The 16,917-nt window shown below is 36.3% G+C and overlaps 1 protein-coding gene across 5 annotated transcripts in view; it reads left to right on the forward strand.

Annotated features, from left to right (window-relative positions):
• ZEB2 (zinc finger E-box binding homeobox 2) overlaps window positions 1-16,917 on the forward strand; it is a 136,154-nt gene that overhangs the window by 90,073 nt on the left and 29,164 nt on the right. For 4 of the 5 annotated variants that reach the window (XM_061438561.1, XM_061438571.1, XM_061438579.1 and 1 more), the window contains exon 4: window positions 3,795-3,866. The exons of the other annotated variant lie outside the window; for it this stretch is intronic. In XM_061438561.1, the coding sequence (XP_061294545.1) occupies window positions 3,795-3,866 (72 nt within the window). The remainder of the gene's footprint in view (window positions 1-3,794; window positions 3,867-16,917) is intronic. 5 annotated transcript variants of the gene reach the window in all.

Raw genomic sequence — 16,917 nt, forward strand, 5'->3', positions numbered from 1 at the left:
ACTAAAGAAAATTAAATGTGAAGAAAAGGAGGAAAAAAAGACCGATGGCAGTTTGAGTGTAGTGTGTTTGTTTTTCGTTTTCCTTAACATACTGTGCCAAGTTTTGTACTCTTTCTGTTTCCAATTTTGCTTTCGGTGAAGGTTTCTCGAGTATCAGCAATCCCACACATAAACATTTATCGTTCTATCCATTAAGACTTAAGGTTTTAGATTTTCAACTATGAGGGAGAACTCAGCCAAAGATGCTTGAAAGATAAATACGTTTAATTAGGGGCCGAGGATGATCATTAAAGGAAGTCTGACTGCTGCAGAAGTCATTAACAATCTTAAATGAAATTTTTATTTTTATGATAGCCATTTACATGTATAATAAGAGCCAATGATTCTTGGGAGCAGTGTGACAGAAACAGAGTGTGGCGAGAACTCATGTAAGACATACTATTTAAATGAGCTGGTGTTAGCTATTCATATTTGTTAATGAACTAGATATGCAGGGCTATAAGAATGAATGTTCTGATGCTTTAAATTTTAATATCTAGAAATCAAGGGTAAGGACCAATTACTAGAATTTCCACCCTTAAAGGAATAATTAATAACGATATAACAAATGGACAGCTCCAAACTTCTGGGGAAAAAAGTTTAATTTTAAAAAATTAAGATCAATAATTGAAAAACAGCTAAAACAGCCATGTCAAGCTGTAGTAGTCTGTGATCATGGCAGCTTTTTGTGTTGGTCATGGATCATAATTCTGAATGTTTTAATATACAATCATCCATATGAATGCATTAGAGACTCTATTATCACCTGTAGTTAATGGTGCCTGAGATACAAATGAACAGGCTGTTCTTTGCTCTTACCTTTATGGTAAATAAACTAGCATTCTGGAGTCACAATAATTAAATAAATGTAAATCCCTAATCTCATTTGGCTATTTGGACCAAGAAAGTTACCCGGCTATTACCTGTCTGGTTCTAATGATTAGTAGTGATTTATTGTTCTTTTTTTTTTATTGTTCCAAAAGTGCTCTGATGTGGTGCCTTGATGTCTAATGAAAAGAAATTGGTCTTAAAAAGCTACTCATTGTTTATCCTGCCTCTTAGATAACACATTTTTCTTCTGATAAAATATTTTTCTTATTTATTGTTCAAAACACACAATATAGACAATAATTCTAATTCGGGTGCTGTTTTATTTAGTAGTGTTTTATCCCTGGTGCCTGCCTGTCTACCACCATACCTCAGCACATAGCTTTACTCTGAGATAAGCCCCCTCTCCTGTGCTCTCTCTCCCCTGCTTTCTGTAGTTTGTCTGCAGGATGCAGGTTTTCCACTGAAGAACGCAGTGGAGTTCTTACTGTGCCTTTCCGGTTCCAGCACAATCAAAGTTTTGTGTTTAGAATTGTCCTTGACATTCTTTCGTCCCACAATGGGGTGGACACGGCGTGCTGGAAACCATGACATCATTATCATTGACACAGACTTAAATAAATCACCTGCATCTGGCCTCTTTCTGCTTATTCAAGGATTCTTCATCTTGTGGCAGAAAGTGCTCTTTATTTTCACAAACCTTCATCCCAAGGGTGACTAGAAGATGCAAACTTTTGCAAGTGCTTTAAAAACAAATATACTATGTGGTTTTAGATGCAGTATGCTGAGTAATAGATGTCTTGGAAAATGTTTAAGGTTAGGCGTGAGGCAGAAAGACAGCCACGACTGCCTTTTATTCAGAGGGGATACTCCTAACCCCATGATGATGTCCTTCTGAATATGGATTCCTGTGAAGCTTAATTAAATAGGCATATAAATAGCATTTCAAATACATACTTGAAAGGGCTTAGTGTTTCATTTTAATAAATTGAGCTTGATGTTCAAAACACAAAAAGCTTGATGCTCAGTAAATTGAAGCAAAGTACATTTTGGGTAAAAATGACACCATCTCAGTTGCACAATCTTTGGTAAAAGAGGGTTCTAGCTAAAGTATTACTACAGAACGCAGGACACACTCAGTGCCAGCTACACATGTGAATATGCAACATTTAATCATTTGGGAAGCAACCACCCCCTGTAACTTCTCTTTACTTTTTCATAAGAAAATGACAATGAGGAAGGAAGTGTAGCAGAAATCTTGAACATTACCACTATTATGCAAAAAAAAAAAAAATGCTGTTAACTGTTTTCCCCTTAGTGACTTGATCTCTCAGATGGAAAACTTATGATTCTTCTGACTCTTGGCTACCAGAAATCACATGAGAGGAGCGAGGAAGAAAGACACAAAAGTTATATTTATTTCTAGTACTGAACTTCTCAGAAATACCTTAATTTAATTCCTTGCAGAGACTAATAAAAATATCAGATGAAGGAGCCTTTCAACCAATCAATTATGACAATTGACAATACAATATTGCTGTATATTGAACGCCTAAATGTTTTATGCAAAATGTCCCTGTGAAAATGTTTCTTAAATAAGAAAGAAGTCCAGGGCCAAGACTGAATTTAAAGTGGTCATAGAATTTAAACAAATATCATTCAAATTATCTGGCCAGTATTATGCCCAGGGGCATTATATTAGCCTAATTTATATATGTGTATTTTACCTTAAGAGGCTCCAGATTTTTCAGTTCTGATCCCATGAACTGATATGCTGCAGGATACTACTTGTAAAACATATATTTTAATTTTGCTGTAACATTTGCTAGAATCTGTTTTTCTACCAAATAATTATGACTGAAATGTGATAAGCAAAAATGGTCAGGATAAATTTGGGAATTCACTGAGTCCTATTTATAAAGTTTCTCTTGTTTGAAACAAAATGATTATCACAGAGAGATATTTATCCTGGATCGTGTTTGATTCTCATTAGTATTGTTATTATAAAATTACAATTTTTAAAATTCCATGTTAAATTTACTTACTTGCAGGATTTTTAACTGTTAGCTGTCCTTCTCTGCCCTCACATATTCTTTAGTTTGATAGGCAGAAAATTCAAGAGTTCTACTTTCTAGACTCTTCCCATTAAAGATATTACAATTTTAGAAAATGACCTTCTATCATTTATAGATCTTCAGTGTTACATGTTTTCATCAGAACTTTGAGCTGTTCTTATACCTATATGTTTTTCCTCAAAAATGACTATGATTCCCTACTGGGGAATAAATGGTGAGGAAGAAAGCTATTTATGGAGTGGTAAGGAAAGGAATAAAGAAAATATGTTTTAGAAGTTTATATAAAACAGTGAAACAGGTGTTTTCAGTACCTCTGGGATGCTTTTTTATAAACTGGGCATTTCAAGCTCTGGCATGTAGAATTAGGTTTTTTTTAAATTTTGCTTGCATAGATTAGCACCATCATAGCTACTTCAAGGAGAGGAAAAAAACATGAAAATAAAATAAGAAATTCTGACTTGCCTCTGGCCATCCAGCATTACCAGAGCTATAGCAGCCAGCGTGCCTTTTTGTCAGTGCAAATACTTAGTTGCTTTTGACTCTTATTGAAAAAATAATATCTTTCCCCCTGTTTGTCACTAGAACTGCCACCAGAAGAAAAGCCCTTCGTTTGCCCCAAATAAGCACCTCTGTTTTTCACAGCTTGCAGTAATGCTTAAAGTAAATAAGTTCTTGTGCAGCTAGCACTATTGGATTCATTCAATTGCCTGAACAAAGCTATTGTTTAGAGGTTTACAACAAGCCTTTTCTCTGTTTCCTTTAAAAGAATCTTCCTTGTTCCTGTGGTTGGCATGCTTAGTATAGTAAGCTTTTCTACAGTTTTCAAATGCTAAAGATAATTTTCCCCCACAGAAGAAATGAAGGAAGACTATGACACTATGGGGCCGGAAGCCACGATCCAGACCACAGTTAACAATGGTACAGGTAAGGAAGTTTCCACGCCAAGGTCATGCTTGTCCTGGGTCATGTGGATTCAGTGAGTCAGGAGCAGGAGCACTGACCCATCCATTTGTATGTCCATGACTTCACAATTAAGTCAGACTTTACAAGGCTCTTGATTGTTTCAAATCAGAATTCTCTATTTTGATATTTTATTCAACAAATACATCTTTTATTCTTAAACCCCTAATTTGCCTGTGAAAGTTGAGAAAACTGAACTGGATTTAAAAAAAAAACAACTTTCAAAGCATTCGTTAGGCAAACTTTTGATAGTAGTTTTTATTTTAAAAGACTGCTTGAATATAATTTGAAAATTGTAATATAATAGGCTCAGCAGTAAAGAATCTGCCTGTAATGCAGGAGACATGCGAGTTCGATTCCTGGGCCAGGAAGATCCCCTGGAGGAGGAAATGGCAACCAGCTCCAGGATTCGTGCGGGGAAAACACCCCAGTCCCTGGGGTCATAAAGGGTTGGACATGACTGAGCACTTCCAGTCACCACTAATATTAGTCATTGAGATTCAAATGATATGGCGTAGTTTAGATTATAAAATGTTTTTATAGAAAGGCAAACCAAAATTCTGTGAGCATTCCTCACAAAACTTGATCATCTGCGTTCCTTTTCATTCTTTCTCCATTTTATTTCTCAGTACCTTCTAGTTCCCCTAAATAATATTTTCCAGGCAAAGTTTTATAGAGAATTGAAAATTTCTCCTCTTTTTGATGAAGCTAAAAAATTGCAGTAGGAAGGTAGTAGGTAGTGCTCTGTTTTGTTCTGCTGCTGCTATAGAATAGAGTTTCGGGACAATTGGGACATTTCATGTGCTTTCCCCAAAACTGGACAGCATCTCCTCGCACACCCTCTCACGTCACTAGTGCAAATTTATACTGACTCACTATGTTTATCTCTTTTTTCCTAGATAAGGCTAAGTATTTTTGGTGTTTCAAACAATCCCTCATACTACCATGGTAAATATGACCATAGTGCCCAGGATAAGGTTATCGTCTAAAAAAAAAGCAAAAAAAAAAAAAAAAATCACATAGCTATTTCCACTCAACTCACCAATGGAAAAAAGTCAGTTTTATGAAGCTTTAGAAATGTAAATAATTAAGATATTCATATCTCCCTTATGTTGAAACACATCACAATAGACGGTTCATGCTGTGCTTCTATGTAGAATGCTCTTATTAATAACTTACCAGGCACTAATTTGCATTCTTAGATGAAAAATAAGAGAAATAATAATTTTTAAAAAAAGATTGTAAATTTTCCTTCATTTGAATAATGTCGATATGAGGTACAAAAGTGAAACTGTACAATATGGGATTATGGAAAAGGCATAGAATTAGGAACCTACAATCGTAATTTCTAGCTACACCTCTGGCAATAGCTAGACTGTGACCTCGGGCAGGTCAGTTACCCTTCTTGGCACTCGGTTTCCACATCTGAAAAATGAATAGGTTACATCGGTTGCTTGTTAAGAATATTTCTAGTTTTAATATTCTGTGTTGCAGTGGTACCATTACCATGTAAAATAGAAACTAGACAAAATAGCTTCATATTAAAGCATAATAATAAAGAGATACCATAAATTAGATACTTTCTATAATGTCCCAATTCATGGGATCAAAAATGGCTTTATCTTCCTGTTAAAGACAAATGTTAAATTTCAACCTCAAGCATAAATAAACTCTAATTTCATTAACTTTATAGGTGTTTAAAGTGTCACTAAAGTAAATTTATTCCACAGAATGACAATTTACTAGCTGTTTTATTCATTTGAAGTCTAAAGTGAGGTTAATAAAAATGCTTCCTGTTCAGAAGATTTAAAAATCAATTTTGAATGTTCCTTCACCTACCCTTAAGATTTCCTTTTTCCCATACTACTTACTATTACTTATAGTTCGTATGTATTGTCAATAAATAAATTAATAAGTATTCATTCAGTGTTTTCTATCTGTTCACTTTTGTGTGGACATATGGTTGAAAATAGGCCAGAAGTCTTAGATGTAACTATTATTTAATTTGGAAGATGAGACTAATGCACAAGAAAAAAATAATAAGTGATAAGTGAAAATATGTGACAAATATTCCACAAACAGTAAGAATCATAATTATTTCAAATTACAGAAATATGAGAGATTCTATGAGGTGAATATTCAGAAAAGATTTCATGAAGAAGGTGAAATTCGGACTAAGTTCATCCATGAAGGAGTGAGGAAGGCCTTTCTAGCAGGACAGGAGCATGTGGGCCAGAGGAAGCAAATTGTAGTACCTATTCAGAGGATATTGAGAAAGAAGATTTGGCTGAATCAGGGAGTTCTAGGAGGCAATTCATGGGAAATGATCCTGGACATGTAAGTTAAAAATAAATGGAGAATGTAAAGCAACAGAGAAAAGAGTTCGGGGCATGTTAAACTACTATGATTTCTCTGAATAAAAACTAGACTTTGAGAGATCAACTGGAAATCCTTATAGTTACTCAGGTGTGAAGCGACAAAAAGCCTGTCCTCCGTAGTGACAGTGGTGAAATTCGTAACCTGACTTCTTCACAACCAATAGATTTTCTGGGTAATGGAATCAAAATGGCTTCAAGATTACACATCTGCATGTTTAGAACATGGCAAATACTATTTCTAGATAAACAAGAAAGAGACCCAGTTTTGAGAAGAACTTGACCTTGTCTTTAGACAAGTATTTTCATATAAAAGTTATATATATATATATATGTGTATTCTTTGGAAATGAGGAATTGAAACCCAGGAAGTCAGGGTGAGAAAGATTTGAGAGCCATGCAGATATATTCAGATGGTATTTAACATCATGGGCTAAAACATTTATGATTCAGAGTGTATTTATTGAAATTGGTAGAAAGCTGATGCCAGGGCTTTTAGTGGGTAAGAAGAAAAATCAAATTCATTAAAAGAAAAAAGACTAAGCGATGGAAAAATATTAAATAGCCAGACAGCAAAGAAAGAAAGTTTGGAACATATACAATGGTCAGTTAAGTCAAAAGATTCAAATAACTGCAACTGAAAGAATCCTGAGCAAATAACTGGAGTTGGTAATTCGGAATTTACTGGTGATCCTCAGTTTAGAACCCTGGCCTTTTGGGAATAAACATGTATGTCTTCCCAACCATAAGTTTACTGCTTCTTATCCTTAGCATCGTTTTGGATGCTAAAACATGTAGAATTGAAATAAGACATCCTTAATGGTTGAAGATGCCACGGAGAATCTCTTTCTCCCCACCTATGTCCTGCTGATTAAGATCAAGCTATTGGCAGACCTTCCTCTTTAGCTATCCAACCTGTAGTGATATCTTCCTCCAGTGAACTCTTACAAAACAATCAGTTAAACTTGCTGTAGATGGTATAGAGTGTCATTACTTAATGTGTTGTTTTTTCCAAGTTAAATTGCAAACTTTGAGAACATGGATTGGTTTTAAACTACCACATTGTCTATGAAAGTGCCTTAAAATTAATAGTCTCAACAAACAGGTTTTTATTAAGAATGAATATGAAATTCTTTTATATCAGGTACCATTTTTTCTTTTTAAATTAAAGCAGAAAAACAGACATTGGCATAGATAAATTTTAAACAGGTTAAGCATATTTTCTGATAAAAAGTGTTGTTATTAACTGGAGTAAGTTGTCAAGAGAAAACAAAGAAAATGTCTCTATTATTTCTGAATATTCAACACACAAATTTCATTCCCAACTGAAAGTAAGGAAAAGACCTCTGAATTTCCTACTCAAGTCCACAAATCTATTAAATAGTAGAATTTAACCAAGTTCATATCAGTGGATAGAGTAGTCTCTTAGAATTTAAAAGTAGCTCCTTCCTCGTATAGTCTGCTGAGTTTTAACCTGTAAGAACTAGTGGGAAGGACTTAGTTGAATTGAATCACAGAATTTGAAAATTGAAAGTTATACCATGAAACAATCCCTTGACTGTAATTTGATAGCTGAGGAAACTGTGGTGAAAAATGCCACATAGCTAATTAATACAGATTTGGGAATAAAATCTAAATCACCTCAGTTCAGTTCAGTCGCTTAGTCATGTCCAACTCTTTGCGACCCCATGGACCGCAACACGCCAGGCCTCCCTGTCCATCACCAACTACCGGAGTTTACCTAAACTCATGTCCATTGAGTCGCTGATGCCATCCAACCATCTCATCCTCTGTTGTCCCCTTCTCCTCCTGCCTTCAATCTTTCCCAACATTAGGGTCTTTTTAAATGAGTCAGCTCTTCGCATCAGGTGGCCAAAATATTGGAGTTTCAGCTTCAATATCAGTCCCTCTAATGAACACCCAGGACTGATTTCCTTTAGGATGGACTGGTTGGATCTCCTTGCAGTCCAAGGGACTCTCAAGAGTCTTCTCCAACACCACAGTTCAAAAGCATCAATTCTTCCGCACTCGGCTTACTTTATAGTCCAATTCTCACACCCATACATGACCACTGGAAAAACCATAGCCTTGACTAGATGGACCTTTGTTGACAAAGTAATGTCTCTCTGCTTTTTAATATGTTATCTAGGTTGGTCAAGGAGTAAGCGTCTTTTAATTTCATGGCTGCAGTCACCATCTGCAGTGATTTTCGAGCCCAAAAAATAAAGTCAGCTACTGTTTCCCCTGTTTCCCCATCTATTTCCCATGAAGTGCTGGGACCAGATGCCATGATCTTAGTTTTCTGAATGTTGAGCTTTAAGCTAACTTTTTCTCTCTCCTCTTTCACTTTCATCAAGAGGCTCTTTAGTTCTTCTTCACTTTCTGCCACAAGAGTGGTGTCATCTGCATATCTGCGGTTATTGATATTTCTCCCGGCAATCTTGATTCCAGCTTGTGCTTCATCCAGCCCAGCGTTTCTTATGATGTACTCTGCATATAAGTTAAATAAACAGGGTGACAATATACAGCCTTGACGTACTCCTTTCCCTGTTTGGAACCAGTCTGTTGTTCCATGTCCAGTTCTAACTGTCGCTTCCTGACCTGCATACAGGTTTCTCAAGCGGCAGGTCAAGGTGGTCTGGTATTCCCATCTCTTTAAGAATTTTCCACAGTTTATTGTGGTCCACACAGTCAAAGGCTTTGGCATAGTCAATAAAGCAGAAATAGATGTTTTTCTGGCTCTAAATCATCTAACATATCCTTTACCCTCAGAAGGTTTTTCCCCACTCTGAAGAGCTGATCATGCTAGAAAGTATGGTATCATCTTTGACTCCTACACACTTCACTTAATTAAAGAATTTGTCAATTCCACTATCACAAATACAAAATACTACTTTTATTAATCTGCTCATTTTTTCACTCTTCTAATTTAAATTTTCATCTTTCATTTGAGCTATTTATTATAATACCTATTTTACTAGGCTCCCTATTTTCAATACCCAATGTCTTTAATCCATTCTTCAAAGTTTGTTTGAAGTTGTTTTCGAAACACAGGGCAAATGGATAACTTCCTTCCCTTCTTCAGTTCATATTCAACCTTGTATCTCTTTGTTGCTTTCATAATGAGTCAGCATTTCAGTTGATTTGGCACCTTCCATGATCTAACCCCATCTTGCCTTCAATACTACTTCCCAGAATATGCCCCAGCCCTGGAAGATTGTTGACCCTTTATCCTCCTTTGCCTTTGTTCATTGTTTCCCTTCTACCTAGAAAGCCACTCATTCTTTCTTAGCCTGACAACATCATACACATTCTTTTTTTTTTTTTTCAGCTTAATTTTCTATTAAATTTTAATTGCATAAGTAACATATATCTTTTAAAATAAAAACAATAACAGTTTTAAAATAATAGAACAGCAATTAGATGGACTCAGATATTTTCGTATCTTAAATGATGGTAAATGCTGGGTTATGGAAATTCATATTCATCATGGATTTTGTATCTTGGAAATTGGTATATTTGTCTTTGTGTATTAAATATAACACACTTTAGTGGGTATATAAAATAAATTGATTTGGTAAATTCTTATCAATGAAACAATTTTCCATAATCATTAATTATTATGGTAAAATGTTTTTTATGAATTTCTGGTTCACTATTATAATTTTCTCATGCCATCAGCCACATATATGCAAATGTCCTTGGGAATCTCTGTAGTTTTCTATCATAGAGGATAGATAGCTCAAACTTTTTACTTTAATGTCATATTTACTTAAAAATACTAAGAAATATAGTAATTATTATTTCTAAGCATGCCAAAATATACTATTCCTCAATTATTATTAACATACTGGACCATACCCAGAGAAGATAAAACTTCCTATTCTTTCTCATAAGTTCTTTTTTTTTAAATTTTATTTTATTTTTAAACTTTACATAATTGTATTAGTTTTGCCAAATATCAAAATGAATCCATCACAGGTATACATGTGCTTCCCATCCTGAACCCTCCTCCCTCCTCCCTCCCCATACCATCCCTCTGGGTCGTCCCAGTGCACTAGCCCCAAGCATCCAGTATCGTGCAGCCATCTCCACCAGGAAGCCATCTGACCTTCTCTTTTGCAGGATTTCCCACTCATCCTTTTGAGGGTCTTTCTCTCTCATATTACGCTTAGTCACCTGCAGGTGCGTTTCTCCCCATTAGATTGTAAGCTGCTTGAAAGCAGTGCTGATGTGGAATTTTCTCACCACAGATCCTAGAATGGTCCTGAGTCAGAAAGAGTATTTTGAGAAATAAGAGCATGAATGAGAGAAAAACAACACTTGGGCTTTTCTTTTATATTTACAGGTTGACATACTTTTGACACCTGTCTGAAAAAATTATACACTTTCATCTTCCTTTATTCCAATCCCTCAGATAAGGAAGACTCAGTTACATTTGGTTGGTCTCTAGCCTGCATGCGCTCCTCTGTTTGGTCAGTCCACATTCTTTGTATAATCCATTTTTCATGGTACAAATTCCCTTCTTAGATCTTTTATAGTCCCCCAGGACCTAAAAGACAAAATCCACATTTCTTCAGATAGGCATTGAGAGGCATCACATCTCACCAGTGTTACACTCTTGTCAGACGAAATCCCTTGGTAATATCAAATAAGACTCACATTTATACTATATCTCAGTCTCTCCCCTTGCTATCTCTTGAGACCTCAATCTCTAACTCTGTTTCCTCCAGTTATCTGGATTCTACCTACTCTTCTGTTCTTCACAGCCATCTCACCTCCCATTTCCTTAATGTGGTCATCCTTGAACACCCCAAACCACATCAATCTCTTCCTTCTCTGAAATCCCGCAGCCCTCAGGTGCACACCACTAATTTTAGCACGTTGAGTTGTTCCTCTTTATGTTGTTTGCACACATTTCACCTAGTTAATTTCATGGAGACAAGCAATTCCTTAAGCTATAAAATAGGGACATATTAACATGGTATGTATCTCATAGGACCGTTAAGGCAATTAAATAAACAATGTTATCTATTGGCCTTAGTATGTGCCCCCCAAATATTTGCTTTAATAAAAAGATTATTCCATGTTTGTCCCAGAGTACAGCAGTGACACACGGTACGCATTATAAACTGGTAAAATGAATGAATGAATGAACAAATGTTAGGTGGAAAAGAAATGGACTCTGAAAAGGGAAGTCAAAATAGGCAAAGCATTTACTGTGATGAGGATTAAGTCCAGTATTTTCAGAAAGTAAAACCAGGATTTAAGTCCCCGAAGTAAGAGTAGTATGTCACTACTTTTTTACAACAAAGTTACATTAGCAGCACAGCAAAATTAATGTATTGGAAGTAGAGCATTGCAAACCCTGACTTAAAGTAATAACTTTATATGTTGCATTTAATGTTTTTACACTGCTTCTAATGTTTTAAAAAATGAAAAATGTATGCTTTAACCCATAAAGAATAAGTTTTTGCAATAAACCTTACATCTTTCAGATGTTAATTAAATTCAAATTCAGAATGAATTACTATATAGAATTCTTGAGTGTATTTTTTAAAGCTATTTTCTGAGAAGATTAGAGAAATGGAAAAACTTGGGAGCATTATAAACATGAGTTTGCCTACATGTTAGTAGTAACAAGGATCTATCTTAGGTTCATGGTGATCATTAGCATTAATGCGTTTCCACGTGCATATCAAGACCTAAATAGGTCCCTGATGTTTTCCTCTTTGAATGTGTGAAAGTTATATTTACTCAGACAATCTAGCACTCTAGTTATAAAGAGCTATTAATAACCACCTGCATCTTTGCTTCCTTTGCTGGAAAAAGGAAAACACCATACATCTAGGAACTGGGTAAGGCCAATTTAGGTCTCGGTTCTCAAGAACTAACTGTATTGACTGTAGCTAATAGTTGTTAAACATACTCTCAATATTTTAGGAATAATATATAAATGCTTTCACAGATAAAAAGCCAAAAGTTATTTTCAGATGCTCTAGATTCTAGAGTCAAATAAACTACATTTGAATTTTGTCTCTACCAATTGCTAGTTTCATGAACTTGAGTATAAAAAGCCTTCATTTCTACAATCATGTGTCAGTAAAGTGGAACTAATGATTCCTTGTGTACAGAATCTGATTGTAGCAATTAAATGGTATATCATTTTTAACCAAACAAAACGGTGTATCATTTTTAAAGTACCAAGTTTAATGCATAACATATATTAGGTATGCACCCTCTTTTGGTTATTTTTGTGGTTTGTTTGCATCTGAAGTAAGCTTACCCATTTTTTTTAAAGTATTTTTTATTTCTTTGGTTGTACTCAGTCTTAGTTGTGGCATGTGGGATCTAGTTCCCTGACCTGGGATTGAACCCTGGCCTCCTGCCCTGGGAGCCGGGACTCATAGCCACTGAGCCACCAGGGAGGTCCCACGCTTACCCGCTTTTATGCACTGAGAGATAAATGTACTCGGAACTATTTTCTCCCTTCACACTGGCTCCTCATTAACTTCTCTAGAATCCAAAAATACAATATTTAACAAATTTGTAATGGGAGGACTAACCAGTTGATTTTGAGAGACTTAGCCAATTAAATTCCTTTGACATCTTGGAAAACTACCCAGACAAGTTGTAGGACAAATTACTTTTCACTGCACTAAAGCTGCATTTGAAGTTAAAATAGGAAGATTAAAAAGGACTAGCTTAGCTTTCTATCTCATTCATCTTTATCTAGTGTCCTTTTCCTGAATGTAGAAGAGGATTTACCAGTATTTATTATATTTGTGTATAAGGACGTTGAAAGCTGTCAAAGACTTTTCCTTCACTTGATCAGTGACTAGTATCACAGCTCATATAAAAAATATTGGCACTGATTAATAATGAGTTCATTTTTAATTCAGAATTAAACATAACTATTTAAAAAAAGAAATCATATCTTTTTTTCCTTTCTGTCCTAGATACCAATTAAATAATATTTGTCACTTGTTAACAACCACGAAAGTACTTCACTTCATTCTTTTTATAGTATTTGTTGTGTGCAGAATTTGAACTGAGGTTCAAGAAAGAAACAACAGAAATAGAAGGTATAATCGTACCCTTAAGAAATGCAAAATCTTATGATGCCTTTAAGAAAGACAAAAATTACAATGACGTGAAGGTAAAATTTACAAATGAATAATTATGGCCTCATCAGCTGTTAAATCAGTAATCAATTTGGGAGACCCTACAAAGTGCAAAGCATTTTATTAGGTGTCATGAAACATACAGTGAATAGTCACTTTCATTAATGACATATTCAATTGAGTAAACAAAACAATGGTAGCTAAATAAGAAATATGTGTAGATGTACTAAAGACATGAAAATAGGGAGGTGACTTAAGAGACTGCAAATTTTAGGAAAGTTTTTTTCCAGGACAAAGGCTTGCTGAACATGCCTCTGTACAAAAGAGAGACAGAGGAAAAGGCTGAAAATGTAAAAGGAGTTGAGGTGAAAAACGGAGTAGGTTATCAGAAGAGTTGTGAGGGAATAGCCTTGGTAGCCTTGGCTGTGGGCAGAGACACATCTTTTCTAGCAATAAAATCAAAAGAAGAAGGGAGAATGATGGTAGAGAGACTTTGGTTGAATTTTAGGTAGTTGATGGGATTCACATCATAGAAGTTGCACTCTTGGAAGCAGGGAGAAAAAGAGACCATCAATTGACAGTATGGGAATGGACATAGGGTTTTAGTTTGGCAAGGCAAGAATGATACAAGAACAAGGAGAATGGAAGTGACTTCCAAATTCAAGGTGAACCGAGGCAGGCAAAATCAGAATAGGTGAAATGGCCTGAGGGACTTGTCAGGGTCTGATTATCACAATGAAGCACCTGTTTCAGGAGATGAGGAATTGAATGATGGGATGGAGCAACAGGCTGAAATCAGAGAGTGAAAGTTCCAAGTTTTGCTCAAAAAGATGGCATTGCCCCAGGGTTGGCCATACCCAGGAGTGGCGGGGAATCCCTGTGCTTGGACTAGAGACAGTCAGAGCACCAAGCAGCCGGGATTCTGCGATTCTGCAGTTCCCCAGAATGAGAGGAATGACAGCCTGGGGTAAACATTTTCATGGGATAAGTGTCATTGTACTTGAACTGTATAGGTTGTGTCCTAAGACGTGATAGTGGAAATGGATGACTTAAGACTTCAAAAAATTACAGTGACAGACTGGAGGCTTTTTGAGAGTCAAGGTTAAGTTTGCTGTTCTCCATATTTCCTTTCAGTAGGTGCAGTGTTTATACAGCCTCGATGGTTTATAAACAGGTTGCTTTTCACATTAAAGCATAAATGAATAAACAAAGAAGTGATGAACAAATTAATAAAACAGGCACTCTGATTTGAAATGGTGGTATGAATGAAGGAGTATTTTGACCCGTCTGTATATTGCTCTGAGCTTTAAGACAAATGAAAGCAAGAATGGCTCCGCTGGAAAGGTTTGTGAGGGATGGAATATTATCAAGAGATGACACAGTTTCATTTAATCTGAAGAAGCAGAACTCATGTAGGAGGACATCATTAAGCATGTGGGGGGGATAAACAAGTAATATGTGAAATGGGAAAGCAAAATGAACCGTGAATAAAGTGATTCTTGGTCTCTAGTCCTAAATTAAGCCTTAAGACATTTTTTTTATTTACTAAAACCGTAATAGTTAATAAAAATTCTCCTTTGCAAGATGTTTCATAAAGTTATTTTTGAATTGAGTGCCTTTTGTAACATGATTCAAATTAGGAAATATAGAAAGGAGAAAAATACAATCCCTAAGTCTCTTAAGTGAAGCAGTTGAAGAAATTTCATGATGTTTTTTCCATTTTACCCCAGTAGATTTAGATGCAGTCACTCAGTCAAAAAATAAAACGAGGGAGAGGGTTCAAGAGGGAGGGGACATGTATATACCTATGGCTGATTCATGTTGATGTATGGCAAAAACCATCACAATATTGTAAAGTAATTATCCTCTAATAAATTTTTTTTTAAAGTTCATAGGATTCAGAAGAGGGAGGACATGAAAAGACAAATTGAGAAAAAAAAAAGTTTAAAATGTCATATTTATACTGAAGTTGGCATTTATATTGCCTTTCCCCTATTAATTTTATGGTGTCATAATGTTTTGTTTAGAGCTACTTATAATGTCAGAGCAATCTTTTCAGCATCTAAGACCTATTCAGATTATATCCAATCAGGCATGAATACAAACTAAAAAGGTGGGATTGTCTCTCTTTCTCTCTCTCTCTCTCTCTTATTGACTCATTATGCTATAGTCCAAAGAGTAATGGGTTGAGTTAGGACACATGAATTCTCTACCCAGCTCTTCCAGAAATTATTTGTGTAACTTTCTACAAATCATTAGCTTCACTATACCTTCATTTTATCTGTTAAGTGAGGGCATTAGACTAGAAATTTTGGACTCCACCCACCCTATCATTTCTTCTAATGAGATTTTACTGGGAAGAATGAATAAAAAAAAAGGAAAATCATGGGCTGTGCAAGTTGCCGCTGGATGGGGAAGTTCTCAGTGCTCCTGCCTCATGATTCTAGATCTGAGTCTGGGGTCCTGGACGTGGTACATGCAGGCACACAAGGGCCTGTGCTCCCAAAGGCCTCGGCCTTGGTTTGATGCAGTACTGCCACCATTTGGGGTTTCCCAGGTGACTCAGTGGTAAAGAATCTAGCCTCCATTTTGCACCGAGCCCCCACATTATATAGCCAGTCCTGTTTATACCTCACAATGTTAAGATAATCTGTGAGTATGAGCAGGATGGGAAGGGGTGGGATCAGGGATTCTCTGCCTGAATTACCACATAGAAACACAAATTCTGTTCAGGTGTACAAGATCTTTTGCAGGGATTTCAGAAGCAATTGAATCCCAGGTAAAGAGCTAGACCTAGATTTAAACTCTTGTTTGAGCAAGATAGAAAGTGAGGGTGAAAGCCACTCAGTCATGTCCGCTGCTTTGCAGTCCCATGGACTATACAGTCCGTGGAATTCTCCAGGCCAAAATACTGGAGTGGGTAGCCATTCCCTTCTTCAGGGGATCTTCCCTATCCAGGGATCGAACTGAAGCCTACCACATTGCAGGTGGATTCTTTACTGTCTGAATCACCAGGGAAGCCCAATGCCCCCAAAATGATATTCAGAGTGATAAGGTTAGCAGGCTGCAATGGGTTAGGCTTCTTGCAGCATAAATTCTGTGTGTCATATCATTAGCATAGAAGACAGTGGAGAAATGAGAATGTTTTTGTACCTTTATTATCTTCTTGCTTTATAACTTTCCATTCCTCTTGTATCTCTTAATTGGAGTTCAGTTAAAACCTTTAAATTACCTAGGTTTCTTCTGGGGGCTTCTCTGGTAACTCAGTTGGTAAAAAATCTGCCTGCGATGCAGGAGACGTCAGTTCCATTCTTGGGTTGAAAAGATCCACTGGAGAAGGGATAGGCTACCCACTCTTCTTGGGCTTCCCTGGTGGCTCAGCTGGTAAAGAATCTGCCCGCAATGGAAGACCAGGGTTTGATCTCTGGGTTAGGAAGAACCCCTGGAGATGGGAAAGGCTACCCACCCCAGTATTCTGGCCTGGAGTGTCCCTTAATGGGACACCTGGGGAAGGGA

The sequence above is a fragment of the Bos javanicus genome, chromosome 2, assembly GCF_032452875.1.
Source record: "Bos javanicus breed banteng chromosome 2, ARS-OSU_banteng_1.0, whole genome shotgun sequence".
NCBI lineage: Eukaryota > Metazoa > Chordata > Mammalia > Artiodactyla > Bovidae > Bos > Bos javanicus.